This window comes from Osmia bicornis, chromosome 11 (assembly GCF_907164935.1).
Source record: "Osmia bicornis bicornis chromosome 11, iOsmBic2.1, whole genome shotgun sequence".
Taxonomy (NCBI): Eukaryota; Metazoa; Arthropoda; class Insecta; order Hymenoptera; family Megachilidae; genus Osmia; species Osmia bicornis.
In genome coordinates, this window is record NC_060226.1 from 2,838,786 (window position 1) to 2,857,418 (window position 18,633).

The 18,633-nt window shown below is 36.3% G+C and overlaps 1 protein-coding gene across 11 annotated transcripts in view; it reads right to left on the minus strand.

The window, feature by feature from the left end:
• Nucleotides 1-2,135: 2,135 nt before the first annotated feature.
• LOC114877011 (hemicentin-1) overlaps nucleotides 2,136-18,633 on the minus strand; it is a 216,127-nt gene continuing 199,629 nt past the window's right edge. For 3 of the 11 annotated variants that reach the window (XR_006829852.1, XR_003789487.2, XR_003789488.2), the window contains 6 exons: nucleotides 17,107-17,214; nucleotides 15,232-15,353; nucleotides 7,935-8,489; nucleotides 5,033-5,785; nucleotides 4,107-4,171; nucleotides 2,191-2,218 (listed from right to left, as the gene is read on the minus strand). Coding sequence is in view for 4 of the 11 variants with exons in the window: in XM_029189072.2 (XP_029044905.2) it covers nucleotides 5,036-5,785; nucleotides 7,935-8,489; nucleotides 15,232-15,353; nucleotides 17,107-17,214 (1,535 nt within the window). In the remaining 7 variants the exon portion in view is untranslated. The other 8 variants (XR_003789489.2, XR_006829854.1, XR_006829851.1 and 5 more) reach the window with 7 other exon arrangements.

The window sequence follows — 18,633 nt, forward strand, 5'->3', positions numbered from 1 at the left end:
TTCAATTTTTCTTTGAAATCTGCGGAGTACTCCGTGGTTATCGCGGTTTCCTCGTAAAAATACGATATCAACATGGTTTGCCATCTTTCTAACGATAAACCATTGTCTTCTAGCTGTCTGGTTGTTTCCGCCTTGGTGTCACATGTTACCATACGCGATTCTACATGTCAGCTGGAGAAAACATTATTACAAGAACACCAGTAGTGATTTGTTAACCCTTTCGTTATCATAAATAATAATGGAAATTTTCGAATGATAATTAGGTATAATAAAAACACTGATGACCAACACTGTATATATTATTGAAAATATTAATTTTAAATATTAAAATATACTATTGAAAATATAATAAGAGTTGAAATTTGAAATAAAAAAAATGAATTATCAATTAATTTCTGAAAATTAACTATTGCAATTAGGCCATCAATTTAGGACAGAGATTCCCATAACGAAAGGGTTAGCCATAAAAATCTCACAAACGTGTAATTATCTATCCCTTCGATCAACACGACGTGGTTCTCATGTATTTATCTTTTTATTCTCATCGTTTCATATTTTCATGGAAAATTCTTTCGTATAATGTACAAACTTACAAACGGGGCAAGGGAGAGGCTTTATTTTACAAAATGGTAAGTAGAAGCAAGGAGAATTACGCTAATTAGTCGGCAATCACAATGGCAATCGCGTGAGCACGACGAATGGCTGCGATATGTGTCATCTTTTAACATTTAACAAGATACTATAATAACGTTTATCGATCATTCACCCCTTTAGCCGCGTTAATTAGACAATTTGATCCCAGAACACATGGTAATAGTTTATAAACGTACCATTTATTTATTTATATAATTTCATACGCATTTATATGTATATATGTATAAATTTACAGGTATCCTTTAATTCGCGTTTCTTTATTTTTCATCGTGGATCCCACCGTCTATCAGGTCCGTGTCTCCTTTTTCAACAAGAATATCAACGTACGGCTGTGTAAACGTTATCGAAAGGCTTGGAAAAAGGAGATTTCGAATTGGAAGAGAAACCGTACAAGTATCGAGGGGGGATTATGATTAGTAATCTTTGCAAAGTGTGGAAAGGAAGACGAGTGGAAGAAGATCGAAGCTTTCAAGGGAAGATGATAAATTAGACTGTTCCTTGGTGCAAGTCTCACGAGATACAACTGAAATGACTGTTTCTTTGGTATCAAATAAATATAAATCAACGAACTCGCTGCAGACGTCTAAGGATAAATTATACCTTTTCCTTTCGAGAAATATTTATCATTACGTATAAATGAAATGTCCAAAGAGTATTCAGCAGAAGCAATATACAGCGATGAATTTTCTTTTTACCCAATCCGAGTGATGATGAATGTTTGAAAATGCATTTAAATGATATCATCGGCAGTTTATAATATAAATAAAAAGTCGTTTACTATATATTTAACCGCAGCGAGTACGTCAGAGCGAACTAAAAACGAGGTATAATTAACAGTAATAGTATTAAAGCTTACAAGGGAAGTTCCTGAAAAATAGCATTGCCAACGATAGTTATTCTTCACTTGGTTGGATTTTCTGTTCACAGGGTAAGTTAGATAAATTCACGTGAAATCAGGTCTGCTCAGTAAGTAGTGCTGCTGGCAAGGATACCTATGGAAAGGTAGAAGCTGTAGAACATTAACAGACATCAGGGCAGTGACAAGTTACCTATCATTAAAATTAAAATAATTTTTCTTTTCAGATCCTATCCGAGCTTTTAATCTCGGTTACCCAGGTATTTGTAACACTACCCCAAGAAATTGCCCTGTTGCCTGTATTTCTTCGATTCAACCCACCTTTCACTGTTTCTTAATCTTTCGGCATTAAAATAAAATTCTCATCGTTTAACTACAATTTCTAGATGATTAGGCAATACCCGATGGGTTTGAGCATGAAAGTAGATTCCCGCTGAAACAGCTTGTTGAACAGACCTGGATCAAATATAAAAAAAAAAGAAAATGTTGGAGTAAGAAGAAGCACATGGAGTAAGGTTAAAGAAGCTCTTCGTTCTCGTCCGTGACACCGTACATCTGCGGTCGTCGTTCTTGATGCTGTTGTTGCTGTTGTTTCAGAGCTTGTTGCTTCTGGAAGAGCGCGATGCTAGCTGCTTTGTAGTTGATCGGCCCGTAGGAACGGTAATCCACGTCCGCGTAGTCGAGATCCGAAAATTCCGGCTTGAAGGGCTGTGTAAACAAAACATTACAACGGAAACCTTAGTCTACGTTCAGGTACACGCGCATGGGGTATGGACTCAGAAGCGTGTCAAGCATATTGGCAATTCGATGCTAAATTCTTCTTTGATCGAGATTCAATTGCATATTGATTTGTGGATACTAACATCTGACGGGGACATAATTTTTAAAAATTGTTATCGGGTCAATTATTGTTATTAGCTTGGAGAATTATACTATGGAGTTATTAACCCTTTCGCTACAAGTCATTCAATGCAAACAATGGTAAACCTGTAATCCTGAAAAGAACGTTAAACAATATTTTTATTACAAATTTAAAATAAAATTGTACTGAAAAACTGAAAGGCGACCATAGCGAAAGAGTTAAGTGGTTAACGCTACTGTAGCGAAAGGATTAAGGTAATGAAAATAGTGAATTTTATTTAAGTTAATTAAATTATAATTAAAATCTGGAGGAAATATTATTTTGGAATAAAATCAGTACAGATTTAAATTTGACGATGAGAACCATGGGCTTTGTATTTAAATTCTCTGATTATTATTTTGCTAATTATCATAGTTAACCCTATAAAGGCCTATCAAACCTATTAATTAGAAAATATTTATAAAATTATTTATCTTCTCTAATTCCATTCCCTAATAGGCTAGGACCAAAATATAGTAAAAATGGAATTTTTCACTTTAATTCTTGCAAACCTTTATGATGTTTAGTGTTTGATAAATATTCATTTGTTTTGCAAGAAGTAATATAATAAGCGTGTTTTAATATAATTGAATATGTAGATGCTATTCTTGGGATTTTAATGGCAACACAGTGGTATTGTGTTTGCATAGAGTGTACCACAAATGGAATGTTTCAGGACAACGAAAACAGGGTTGAAATTAATATTCCGCTCGGAATTATTATAGGATCAGCTACATGAATAATTTAAGATACTACAGTCGACGAGTGGAATCCTTCGTATAGCTTTGTCTCTGATTGTTGATAATTAGAAACAAGAACGCTTGTGAAACTGCATTTGCTCGTAGTACACGTTTCTCGTATAATATTCATTTTATAAGTACCCTTTCATTACAGTAAATTTTCAATTATGTATTTTCCATAATTATTAAAAAAGAACAATATTAAATAATATTAATGTTAAAAAGGAGCAATCGTATACAGGGTGTTCGACTACGGACGATTACTTTCGAAAAGGTGGTAGCTGGAGTTATTTTAAACAACTTTTCTTTTTACTAAAATGCTCGTTAAGTCTTAATATTTGAATTATTAATGAAAAACACTTACCAATTAGAGGAACAACAGAACGCAAGGTCAGCCTCGGGAGTGTTGGCTACGAGAACCGCGCTCGACCGTAGCCGCGAACAAACTACTCGACAGCGCATCGGAAACGTGACTTCGGTGATGCTCGGTTCGTAGCCGAACGCTCCCGAGGTCGCGCGCATGCGCGCTGCGCGCGCTCTGATTAGTCGATGGTTTTCATTAATAATTCAAAAACTAAGCCTTCACGAGCATTTTGGTAAAGGAAAAAATTGTTTAGAATTACCTCAGCTACCACCCCCTGCAAAGGAAACCCACCCCTAGCGAAATATCCTGTATATTTCACTGCTAATTAGCTCTTCGTAATTTGTTCTATTTTTCAAAATTATTGAAAATTTCTGAAATGCTAAAAATTTATAACAAGTATTCTCAAATGAAAAGGATTAAGGGTCTACGATATCGAATGATTCATCATAGAATTTTTATTCGAACAATGCCCATCTTTGTTTTATCAACTAAAGGAGCTTCTGTATATTGGTACACGTATTGGCATCGATCACTGATACTGACGATAAATTTAAGCAATACGATGTAATTCATAGAATACAATGTACCTACAAGGCATGTCGGACGCCAAAATTGTCCTAGAAAATGTACGTATCGCTCTTTGTCTGCTGACCCTCCTATGAACAAACATTTAGATACAATTGGTATGTATGCCAGCACGGATACAAATATTATCATTCAATTACCACTTGTGTTTTTTCTTTCATTATTTTTATTTTGTACAATTGTTAATTTCCTTCGATTTTTCAAGAAAATAATTAACAAACGATTACTCGAAGATAACAAGATCCTAAGGCTGTTTCAATTGTTTCACAACTGATGAAATTTAAACAACATAAAGTTTCAAATTTTTACCATCATATTAATTACTCTTATTTTGCTTTCCGAATTTGTTAATACTTATTTCGGGGAATATATGATATTTGAAATTCTTGCAGAATGAATCATAAGGTTAATGAAGTATTTATGATATGTTATTGTTTTAGAGTTATGAGTAGTAATATTAAAGGAAATTCTTTTCTGCATTTTATACCAATTGATTTCAATTGAAATACTTACCAATAGTGAGGACGTAGATAAGAGAAATAAAACATAAAGAATTGTAGAAATGATAAAAATGGTAAGCTTGAAAGCAACGAAGAAGAAAGCAAACGAGAAACAAACACAAATGCAAATACAAATAAATGAAAAACATCATATTTGCAAACAAAATGAAATTCAAAAGAAAGCAATGAAAGAATATTAAGAAATAAAACATACAACTTTTCCTACCTTCGATCCAATGACACTTGTGCAAAGTACCAATTGCTAACGAATTTTGTTTAAAAATTATTTAGCTGTAAATATTTCATTTAACCTTTTCAATTTTATCAAAGTGAATTCTTTTTTCAAAATTAAACAACTATTCTGTTAAGCTAAATATCCTAAGTTCACTTAGAGTAGCGTAAACCTGCTGTTTTACCCGACGAACCACTAACCTTTTAGACATCGATCTCCTGACCGACGTCCCGGAAGTGTAGCTCGGCGTACTGCATTATCGTCGGCGCGGACGGCGATCGTCCGTCGCCAAGATTCGAGGACATCCTCTTCGACTTGTTCCGGTTCTTCGCGTCCCCGGTTTCCGCGTAGTGCGTGCTCTCTGGCGGACAACGATTCGCCGGCTGTCGTTCCCAGATCTGCTGACGCGAACTCGGATTCGATCTGTGATAGTCGGTAGGACACTCCGCGATGTCGTCCTCGTAATAATGCGGATACGATATCTTGTAAGTCTCAGGAATCCCGAGTTCCTGGACTTGATGGAAGCTGGTTTCGCACGACGGCGAGGTGAACGTATCCGTTCTTCTCGTCTCGGCCCGCCTCGCCTTTTGTTTCCGTTCGCCACGCTTGTGCTTCCGGTATTTCTGACCACGCTCGTTCGCGCGATTCCCGTGGCGACGCGATTGCCTTGCATCGTGATTCGCGTAGTTTTGCTGCTGTTGCTCCTCTTCGGGATGCTCCGCGGCTGACAAATGATTCACCGACGTCTCGTGATGGGTCAACGTCGGTGGACGACTGTTAGTATGAACGAAGGATGTCTGCAAAGGGCTAACTATCGAGGAATGGTAGAGGCTGCGCGTTAGTGGCAGTGTTAGTTGGCTTGAACTGTTGCTCGGTAACGGGTAGCTGTACTGCTGCATTTCCTGTCGGTGCTGCTGCTGATAGTGTTCTTTGTAGTTGTATAGGCTATCGGTCTGCAACAGGCACGGTTAGTCGCTGGGGATACAGCTTCCGGTTGGAGGAGTTACTGTTACTGCCAAGACGAATCGTAATCGAGCAGCAAGTAAAATACTATTTCGAATTGCACTTCGCGAAATTGGGAAAAATTTTAGATTTCAAATTTAAATTTTCATCGTTTTAATTAAGTTTCAAGAATTTCACAGGGAAACACCCCAAAATTTAATTCTGTTATATTTGAAATTATAATAATTTTTATTTATGTTATTTTATAAAAATATGAAGTGATCTGTGATGAGTGAATTGCCAGTGATATGAATAACGGGTATGTTTGAATAATACTTTATTGGCTATTGATACGAATATTGGTTGAAGATGCCAATATTCGATTAATATTCGAATCTAAGATCGTCTAGAGATAATGTTATTTACAAATATACAGAGTACCAGAAAGATAAAATTATCTTATCAAAGCAACAAGATAAAGAGAGACTATAGTCTGAAAGGGGAAATCAACGGAAGATGAGGCATAAAATTAGTTTTGTGTGAATCTGTAAGATAATAATCAACAGTTAAATGTAAACTTTGATTTCTGTTAACAAATTTTAAATAATAAAAAAAAGAAACCAGCCAATTAACCATCGGATGGCGGACCACGAAGAGGGCCACAATTTAAATTTAATTTTTGTATTCCATATTATTTTTATTTTCTAAGTTTAATTGCTACTGACTTATATCCTGAATTTACTGTACCCTCTTTAATGTAGTCACGTTCAAGTCATTGATCAAAGGGAGTGATCCTGTGACAGAATGAAGAAGTATCATAGAAAGTCGATTAGTGTAATGAAGTTGATTACGGTGCTTAAGCTTGTGATTTAATTTCGCTTGATTTTTTCGCTTCTTAAAGCGAAGAGATTTGAATAGAGGATCAATTGATCAAAAAGGAATCTACACTGTACTTCACCTGAACATTGACTTACAAAATTTATAATAATTATTTTGATATTAATTGGGAATAGTCTGAAACCTACGGAAATTTATATTTATATAGACATATGAAATATAAAAAAGAAATGACTTATTGCCATTAAAAGATAAAGGCTTACTTAAAAAATTCTATAAATTAAATTTAAGGAAATGTCTTGCCATTCCAACAAGAAAGAATAAAATATAATCTTAAACTGACGTCTTCCCAGCAAATCCAGCAATAAGAAAACAAAGTTACCAGGTTATTCTGCAAAGACCTGCTCATTATAGAAAATGATTGTAGCTTGCGTTTGCAGAGCTAAAGAAAAATTCTATTTTTCCCGGGAAAGAGGATACGCAGCAAACCGTAGCATCGATATCTTCGCTTTAAGAAACAAACCAAGCGGGTATCTTCGTAAAAACAAAGCTACTTTTGGTCGGAGCAGCTTAAAAGAGTTTACCAAATGAGAGAAACACCGTGACGTCGTATTTAAACGTTTCGAAATAATATTTTACCTCCTTTTATGGATCGGGGTTGAAAAAGCTCGGTGATAAGCAACGTGTGTCTGTACGTATGCATACGTATCTGTGTGTGTAAGTACGTGTGAGTATAGAAACTTACTTGATGCGCGGCCGACATACACAAGGACGGTCGCAACATAGGTGGCCAGATCCAGCTTAGCAGGGAAAATATGATTTCCGATTATAACTCGGCAACTCCAGCAACTCTACCTCCTATTTGCTCGAAGCTGCTGTTTTATATCTATTGCGGACACGTAAATCGTACTCATGCAGTAGGTGCGTTGCTAATTATTATTCGAAAGTGGTGCTTTTAAGGAGAGGATCTATTATCTCGTTGCTGCCACTACCTTTTGTCTGGCAATTATTATTTTAATCAACACGCGATAACGCGACGGTTCGTAAAAGGTTCGTAAAAGAATCTAACGTACGTGAACAGATACGAAAGGTCTCGTTTCTCTTATCTCCTTCCAGCGCATCGAGTAAAAAGGTAACCCGGCCTGGAGAATGGAAAGAAAGATTTCAGCTAGAACGATGTAACCGATCGGTCAGTTAACCGCGATCGATGGAGAAGCTAGCAAGAAACGCGAAATTTCTTCGTGGTTGCGGCAGCAACGTTGCCGAACGGCATGGATGCGGGTGTATACTTAACGTAAGAAAGAAGTGGAGTAGCGGACAAACCTTGGTCCTAGGTAACGAAGCGTTTTTCGGCGGAAAGACAGGAGGGGGAACGTTTTGATAAGTGTGCTTCGAGGGATCTGTTTTCTTGGATTTCCTTGGCGCTGGTACCGGCGGTGGCGTCGACTGACTCGACTGATTTTCACCAGATCGATTGGTAGCCGTTGACGTGGTGTCCGATCTAACGATCGTCGCGATCGTGCTGGTGCTGGCGTTCTTGTGCGGACATTTATATATCGGTATAGCGTAAAGCTGATACTTCCTGTGCTGATGGTTCTCGTGCCTCCGGCAAAGTCTGAGCGAGTAAAATTGCGAGCGTTTGTGTTTCCTTCGACGTGGCTTCAAGCTGTTGTACTTGAGCACGGGCGAGTTATTCCTCGGCACGTTGTAATCGCTATAGTGAGGGCCTAGGTGGCTCCTGGTCGATTCGTAACCGGAACTCGCGTCGCAGAGCGACACCGTTCTGCTCGGAGGCCGTGAGGTACACGGCGAACACGGTACCGAACGATGCAACGTGCCATGCAAAGCCGAAACTCGGGCAAACATAGGGGAAACCAACTAAAACAAAAGACAAGCGGTGGCTACTTATGCGCTACCTTCGTTCTTTGCACACCAATCTCCTTACTATTCGTAAGAAAAAAAAAGCAATTCACGTTTTTTCAGACACAATTCATATTCATATCATTATCCAATCTCAAATACCTAATAGCTAATTTCCAATTTAGTAAATCAAAGAATTTCTAACGGTATGGATGATGAATTGCTACTTGGATGACGTGATAATTAACGTGTTAATACCAGGTCGCTACATATCAAATGATAGACTTGAAAATATAGGAAATTTGATATGATTTACTGATTAATTAATCAGGTAGGGTGTCCAAAGATTCTAATCCGCAAAATGAATTTCAAATGCACCCTCCTCCGAGGGAGGAGGGTAGAAAAATATTTTTTCCAGCTGGAAATTATTTCTCCTCCTATTGTACCACGAATTTTTAAATCTCCCAAAATATGAATCACGTTCAACGAACACGGCCGAATAAAAGACGCGTGCAATCAAGACCCCGGGTGGATGGTAAAAAAAATTCGTCCACCAGATATCGGTAGGCTATTGTTGCACGAACGTCAACTGTACACGGTGTACTAACAAACAAACAGACCGAACAAACTGGCTGCAGAATGAGATCCGGTCATCGAGACGGCTATTGTCGCGTTCGGTTCATTTCAATCTCAGCGAACGAAATTGTTGGCGAGGGCTTAGTTTTGAGGAACAGCATGAAAAGCGTACGACGAGCTAGCCGTTACACGGCGTTGCGGGTTGATCGTAATTCCACTTACCTGGTAAGCCGGAAGATGGCCGGTTTCGTCGAAGATCGTCGCAGATTAAAACAACGATCGACCGTGCCCGAGGCTGTTGGCTCATGCTCGAATAACCGGCCGTTCGCGGTGTAACGTTCATCGGACGAACGGAAAATTAATTTGCTATCCGACTGTAATTCCGACACGGCCTCTCGTGTAATATCGATCAATCGCCGTGTCGATGACGATTTATGACACGAGTTGTTTCCCGTTTACTCGGGCACCGACGCGACGGCTCGTGGTTTGCACGGATTCGCTTGAATATCCATTCATTAACCCTCGACTCGCTTCTGCTACATCGACCGGGCCAGAGGGAGAAGGGGTCGTTTTATCGATGCCACCCTTCAGCATCCCCCACGAATTTCACGCTTTAAAAGTCACCGTAATTTTCGCTGTTTGCACTCGAACTTTCGGCCGGAGCAATACCTTTTTTCTACCGACCTATCGCGTCGTGTGAATTTATTTAGCAACTGCTATCGACGAGATCGGCAGTTGATTTTTAGTACTATCGGGTCTGATCAAAAACTAATGAGAATGCTTTTTATTGTTATAACTCAAATCGATAGCATTGATTGAAAATAAGTTGACTATTAGAGAGTATCAAAACAGGGAATGAACAATGTATTTAACATGTTCTCCCAATCAACTTGTAATTAATCACGCAACGGAGAAAGGGTTAAACGGTAGTTAAACACTCGTTGCTCCATTCCAAATGCATTCAATTATCGAGCGTTAATCGCGAACTCGATCATGTGTACCGGTCTGTTAATTAGCGCACGCTGAAGAGGAGATGTTCCACGTTAAACTAACAGTAGCGCTAACTATAGAAGGTTAACGAGAATGACAGAAGAAAGATGATACAATTGGTACAAAGGGGTTCATTTCGACGAGTAAGTGTCGATTGTAAGACAACCAATTATTGAAATGGATGTCCATCCGCTCGGAGAGGATTGAACTTGATGGGCGTCGAAAGGGCTTTGAACGCACCTGATGCTGTACTGGATCTTTAATCAGCCACCGGCAATTCTGTGATGTAATCACAGGAGGCTACGCGTAACGTGAGATGCAAATTAGCCGACATTTATCGACTCGCTGATTATTTAGCTTCTAGAGGAAATTGATCCTCCTCCGGTAGCCATTTTCAAAGCACCAAGATGGATAACATTGTCAACTGTATAGGATATTGTTTAAAAGTCCTAAGATATTTATTATATTTCACAGGAACTTTGTAATTTTATACAGGGTGTTATGTAACGCATTTTCACGCTCCTAGATGGTGGTAGGGGGGGTGATTCTGAACAACTTTTTCCTTTGCGAAAAAGTGGTCCGAAGCTTCCTTTTTGAATTATTAAGCAAAAACACTGACCAATCCGAGCGCGTATAACGCGCGGGCTCAGGGACGGCAGCGTCGGCTACGAAGCGGGGCTTGACGTAGGTCGCGAACGAACGGCTCGGCACCCCGTTAGCATAGCACAATAAAAAAATTAAACTAGTTAAACATTTTTGTTGTTGTTCAAAACGAATACGGAATCTAATCTCTTGTCGCCTGTCATTATGTAAAAAAGGAAATTTTCAACATTCTAAATAACAAATAAAAATGTTTGAAATGAAATAATGAATACAAATTTTAAAACAATTTCAGTGAAACTTACCCATTCGTTCGTAAATTCCTATCTGGGTCAATCCTGGGTTATTGTGTCGGTCTTCATCACTTGACGAAGAAACACGTGAGCAGAACAGCTGATTTCACGATCGGGTTAGTGAACTCGCCTCGTTTATTGCACTTAGGTATCGCACTCGCGCAGTCCCTTTCGGGGTCGATTTTTTCACTGAAACGACCACACAAAAGCGTTTATTGTACCTAAGTGCAATAAACGAGGCAAGTTCACTAGCCCGACCGTGAAATCAGCTGTTCTGCACACGCGTTTCTTCGTCAAATGATGAAGACTGACACAATAACCCAGGATTGACCCAGATAGGAATTTACGAACGAATGGGTAAGTTTCACTGAAATTGTTTTAAAATTTGTATTCATTATTTCATTTCAAACATTTTTATTTGTTATTTAGAATGTTGAAAATTTCCTTTTTTACATAATGACAGGCGACAAGAGATTAGATTCCGTATTCGTTTTGAACAACAACAAAAAATGTTTAACTAGTTTAATTTTTTTATTGTGCTATGCTAACGGGGTGCCGAGCCGTTCGTTCGCGACCTACGTCAAGCCCCGCTTCGTAGCCGACGCTGCCGCCCCTGAGCCCGCGCGTTATACGCGCTCGGATTGGTCAGTGTTTTTGCTTAATAATTCAAAAAGGAAGCTTCGGATCAATTTTTCGCAAAGGAAAAAGTTGTTCAGAATCATCCCCCCTACCACCACCTAGGAGCGTGAAAATGCGTTACATAACACCCTGTATACATCAGATGAAGTTTAAATGATTTTTATTCTTTAATTAATTTGGAATGTAAATCTAATATTTAATAAAATAGTCTATTTATATGAAATCTATTGACTTTTATTGAAGGCAGTTACCTTCCTATAATTAGCTATTACTTAATTGTTTGGAATTTGTAAAATATGCAAAATGGAAAAGTTAAGATGATGCTAATAGATATTTGTCTTTAAGTATTTATCACATATTTATCTTATTCTTTTAAAGTATTCTTACAAATATTTTGCAAATCCAAAATTCTATCTATGACTCTTTATGTCTATCTAATTGTAATTCCTGAATTATAGTCTTGTAAATGAGAAGCGTTGAAAGTAAAGAAAATATATATTTGAATAATTTTACTACATCAGTGAACAATCACAATCCATCAGATCTAAGGAATTCGTTTTCGTTTGTTTCTCCTTCGCGGGTCTTTTTTTCTCAACTTGGAATAATCTAACGCTAATGGATTTTTCGCATTAAGGTGGAATAGGTAATATACAATTCTAAGTCGTAGCATTGTGCTGCGAACGAGATCAGAATAAAAGGACGAACTGAAAAGGGAGAAGAGAAAAGGACGAAAACGTTCCACTTAAAGAGGGGGATTATTTTTTAACGAAGCAAAAGTGTGCCATTACGGAGACCTCTATAGACTTCATTTCTGATTACCCTTTAATAATTCAAATGGAGAATTTTTTATGCAGTTTTTATTTCAGGCTTATTAGTGAGGCTGGGAATAGAAATAATTTGCCAATTAAAATTGTCATATTGTACATTCGGTCATTTTTGTTGACATACGATCCGATAAAAATGAATTTTGGTAACAATTATCATTTTCGTAATCACTAACAACGTTGAATTTATTTTTGTAAATCGTCTTTGAGGAGATTAAATATTATTGCAAAAATACTACATCGTGTTAAAAGGATAAACAGAAACTTCACAAACGTCATTGGTATTCGGCAATGATCTTTCAGAGGTAACAGGATCGATGCAACCCTTACGGAATGAAATAAATTTCTCTCTACCTTTCGATAAACTGTGTTAACTTTACAAGTATGTACTTATACTTTACTAACGACAAGTAGTAATCTCAAGGAATATGATTTCTCTTTCAACATCAAAGGAATCGAAATGATTTCCACCGAGTTAAAGCATTAATATTTCTCTACCTTTCAATAAACTATTACCCTTTAAACTTTGCACTTATACTTTATAAATATCTTGCATTTACGGTAACGAGGTGGAGTATCTGGTAACAGCGTTCATGAAAAATTTATCATCCCCATATTTCTTTTCCCTTTCTGATATATTAGAGAAAGAAAATACTAATAGTAATCATAATTTGCTATAATATTTAAAATGACCACGCATTATGAATAATTAAATACATTTAGAGAATGATAATTTTTAAAATCCTTATTTTGAAGATAATGGTATTGAAATTAATTTCGAAGGAATTTATGTTATTTTCATTATTAAATATTATGTAGCTGAAAAATATGAAATAAATTTTCACGAATTTCTATGAGTTTTGTCTTCGGAAGAATTTACGAGAATTCACCTTTATCTGGCTATATCGCATCAAACGTTCGTTTCATTGAAATGAAAACATATCTCATGGCAAAAGATCGCATTCTCCAGTTTTCTTTGTGAGAATTTCAGTCTTCGAAGAATGTATAGAAAGCAGGAATGAACGAAAATACGTTTGGGAAAGTTTCAACGTTATGGCGAAAGTAATGGATTGAAAGATTGAATGAAGGAAATATTTCGTAGTGGAAAAAAGACATGTAGACGTTTTCAGAAAAATAAAATTTACGAATATATTGGAAATAAAAGCAACCGAAGTACTTCAAGTTATGTAAATGCATTTTTTCTATAGTCAAATTAATATTTTCAATTTGGATCAATAAAATAACACTTCAATAGCTGTTTAAATCGTAAACTCGATATCGTGTGATAAAGAAGTTGGAGCAATTTCAGTAAAAACATATTTTCTCGAAGAGAAACGTAACAGAAATTACGTTTTAGCTCACAAAGCAGAGTTTCTCGTGGCGAAGTTTATTATGGAAGTTCGATAGGGGAATGTGCTTGAGTTTCCGTAACATCGGGGAATTACCATGCGGTTTCAGGCCGAATTATTTCGGGAAAACGACAGTTGAAATTGCTAACATTCCCAACTACCAACTTATTGTTTCCTTACGATATTTTCTTCACAGAATTATCGTAACACTCTAAATAATCTACGAGTATTAAACCCTTTCACCCCTCATAACCTTCGAACGGCGGACCATGAAGAGAGCCCCAATTTTCATTTTATTTTAATCCACCACCTTTTAACCCTTTTGTCCCTTTTAACCCTCGGACAGCGTACCATGAAGAGAGCCCCAATTTTCATTTTACTTTATACTTCATATTATTTTCATGTCTTTAAAAATTATACATTTAACTTCAGATTAATATCTTTGTAAATGTTTAGTAACATTAGGTTAAAATAACGGTGTGTGCAAAAATAGGAAAAAATGTTTAGTGTAAAAATCAATACTTTTATCGCTATTTATAACGCCATGAAGCTCGACAGATTTGACGTCTTAAGATGGCATACGCCAATTAGCAGACTTTGAGCAAAATGGGTTCACTTCATTTTTATATTTTCTTTTTCCACGAATATAAGCAGTACAGGTTTAATATCAACGAGCAGTATTTTCCTAACTCTGCTTTTCAAGCTTGAAGCCTCTCACCATAAAGTGCAGTGCACCCTGTTTCCTTGTACACTCACAGTGCTCTGTGTTTCTGGCATTCTCCTGTTCGGCAAAAGCGAGGCTCAGACTAGAGCTCGAGTACTATACTTCAGCTTGTTGTAATGCGATTATTTTACGGTGACTTTTCGTGCCACGTTTCCCGGTTCACAGCCTCGAGTATCCCTGTGCCCTTGATACTTTCGACTCCCTTTCATCGAATTACCCATACCCCAACCCTCCGGGCTACCTATCCCAGGGTACCTCGAATAAAAACCTTCACCCTTTTATTAAACCCTTGACATCCTTCGCGCTGGACCAAATTTCCTTTACAGCTTTTGTCATCAAACCCTTGCGATTTCAGTTTCTTAACATAGGAATGCAATAATTGAATTTCTTTCATTCCAACGTTCAAAGCAACGCTACGGTATGATTAACAGTGCCATAATCGTCCGTTCAATTTCGATATCGTTGAGGGAAAACAGAATCACACAACGCGATAGGCGAGTTAAAAAAACAAAAAGAAGAAGAATAGGGAACAAATGCTCTACCATCGTTTTGTTTCGATCACAAGCGACCGTGCGCACCGTGGCCAGTTCTGTTTGTCGGAACAAAACAAGAAAACAATTTCGGCGGGTCTTTCAACGGGACAGTTTCGTGCATTTGCATCCGACCGCGGCTCGGTCGGGAATGGAACGCGTTAGAGGTAGCGAAAAGTCATGCTTAAAACGACCAGGGTGTCATTCGTGCACGAGTATTGATTCTTGTACTGACCTTGTTAGGCGGCGCTTGAATCCCATGGAACGGCAGGTTCTCGTAAAACGTCTTCGCCCCGGACTCGGGAAGACCTTCCGACACGCTGTTCACGTGATTGTTATTCGCAGCTTGATTGGGATCTGTAAGCGCAAATGAAACATGACTTTGCGTAATTGAACTAAGGTGACAGAGGAGGTATATAGGTGTCCGCGTTATCCTGTCCATTTTGGATAAAGATACTGTAGAGCAGGGTTTCACAAACTTTTTCTGCAATGGAACACTTCGCAAACCCAGAAATTTTAACTGAATACTTAGTTTATTTTTTAGGATGGATAATTTCTACTAGTAAAAATTGAAAAAAAATGTTATTAAAACGTATTATTCTTAAATATAAAATTATAATATAATAATAAACATAAAACTGAAGTAGAAGATCTTTAAACGTGTTGCAGTGTATAAAATCTTTCCGAACATCTATTCAGTTTGGGAAACCCTGCTGTAGAGGATCGACTCGTATAACAGAGGAGGGTTGCATCGAGTGCGCAAGAGATAGACAGAGACAGATACACAGAATTGAATTGTAAATATTCAGGTGTAATTGCAAATGCTAGAATAAGTGAGTGGCTATGTCTAGATCTAAGATAACTAACACACGTAATTGAACGGATACACGTGAGAATATTCAGTATTCGGGACCTTGATTGGATACCTAACTTCTATTGTCACGAGGAAGTCGAAGTGTAAATTTTATAGATGTATTTGTTTTTCAAAGTTGGGAGATTGAATATAAAGTAAAGTATGATTTGGGAATTTTGTGTGGTATCATTTGAACTGTATGCTTTTTGCTTCTTGTATTACCGTTTCATTAGGCTGTTGTGTATTAATGATGGAAAATCTGATAAGATTTGATGACATACAAACATTGCAAAATGGTATTTATGTGATTTACAAGATTCAAATTGATATGTCATAAGTATAATTTTATGGTACTTTTATGTCATCAAATCATCTCAAATATTCCATCATCCAATATGCAATAACCTAATAATAGGAACAATGAAACATTCAATTTGAATGAAAAGTTTGTTAAGTATTTGTGTTGTTAAGTATTATCATTAAAAATTTAATTACTTCCCCAAAATATATTTTTTAATATAAATAAATAACTGTTCAGACTTTAGAATGTAATATCATTAATTTCTAATATTATTAGGAATTCAGTAATTTAAAAAACATCTTTCACAAAGAGTCTCGGTTTAATTTTACAATTAATTTATAATTCTACTAATCAAAATCAAAGGAACTTACTTGCTGAGTGTATTGCAAATGCAATATTTATGTACACACGATGCGTGTTATTCGCATGCGAATATTTGCACATACAGGATTCATAACGAACCAACAACGAAATTAAACTGTTCTGATTTCTGTGTAAATATTTGATTTCCCAACTTAATTTTCTGTAATAAAAACTGCATGTTTTCTTTTGTATTTTGTCTTCCATTTCTTTTTAAAATTTGTATTCGTATTAAATACATATCTTTTAAAATAATTTATTATGTAAAAATTAAAAATATCATTTCTATTAAAGTTATGATTTTTAAATTTTAAATTATGTCCTATCTTCATTCCCAAAATACTCTCTATACTTTTTACATTGTGCAATCATTTTCCATTTAAATGCATTAATCATCTTTATCGTTTCATGAATTTATCAACCTCCAATCGTTTTCAATTCATACCCCGTATATGCAAATACCTTGCGCCGAAAACAAAAATAGAATGACGTTTATTCAGAAATCGATGCTAAACGTAAAGTAAATAATTGTCTTGTGATCATCATTGAAGCTTAACGCGAAAATCATGCTCCTGTTGTAATTTCTTATTACGTACCTGCGCCTGGTTTCTTTCGCTTACGGGAGATGTTGCCTCGATTCAAATCACACGACGATTCTGCATGCAGTATTCGTTGCCTGGGTGTTATTCTTTTGTAAGTCACAGCTAAGGGAACACAGAAATAACAAAAAAAAAAGAACAAGCAACGACATGGAACGCGTAAAGCATTTCTTTCATGCAACTCGTTGCTGGATGCAACAAACACATTCATATATTTATTGCTGGCAAAATTGTATTATAGCTGAGGGAGCACGTTTCTTACTTGTTGGTACTTCGTACAGGATTCTATTTTTCAAATTTTATCGTGCACTTTGTTTCGAGCTACCGAACGTAATTCTTCTTGTAGCTGTTAAAGGGAAGTATGTTAAATCATTTCCAAAAGTTCGTGCTACTTTGCATAGCATAGCAAATATTGCTACATAAAAATATTATTACATAGAAATATTACTACCCTGGTATATTAGGTTTACCGGAAAGTTTTGTGCGATAATGTCATTTCAAATTTCGAAAGATAAATCATTCTACAGAAATGGAATCCACAAATTATCATCACGCTGGGAGGTCATTAGTAACGATGGAAATTATACTGTTCAGTAAATATTATTAAATGTAATTTTCTTTTAATTCAAAAATGAACAAAATTTTCTGGCAAACTTAATAAAAAAAGACACGAATTTTTGGAAACATCTAATAAAAAAAAATTTGAATTATGAATAAATGTTACATTTTAAAATGAGAATATTCGAGGAATACGAGACGAATAGAGGGATGGCTGTTTGTTAAATAGATGAACAGTATCGTAATATTAATGTCAAAATAATGAAGTAAAGGACCAAGCTTCGAAATTACACAAGAATTTTTTTGCACGTTAACAGCGGCTTAATTAAGCAAATGCAAAGTTATCACTGAAATTTTTAATCCTTTTGAATGGTACGTGCACATTACTTTCGTGATGACTATGTATGATGAACGCACTGATACGAACGACATTAAACGGACTTACTAATTACACGCAAAAAAACCACTTTTAATTATCTTTTTACCACGCCGTAATGCTTCTTCTTTAAAATTAGATTAACGTGACTTTTTTTAACATTAATGCACTTTTTCAATGTTTTACAAGAAGATTAAATAACTGATAAACGAATTCACTGTAAGATAAGTTGAAAATAAAATTTTCTTAACATTTCACTGAATTATTTATCAAATGTCTAAGAAACGCTGAAAATACAAAATTAAAAGGGAAGCATTACGGCTAATTTAAATAAAATCCACTAAAAGAGATTAACTGGACAATTTTAATGTTGGCGAAGTGATAAACAAACGGTACACGATTTTTCATTCGAACGAGCATGAAATCTGTTTAATTAAATTCGGGTTTATCAAATATTCGGTGCATTTGAATTAGCTTTGTGGAATTACAATCAGCTCGTATCCTTAATTAATTAAAAAAGAGTATCACTTATGTTACCCATAGTAACGAAAGGGTTGAAAGTGCACTGACCTTATGTTTTACGATTAAAC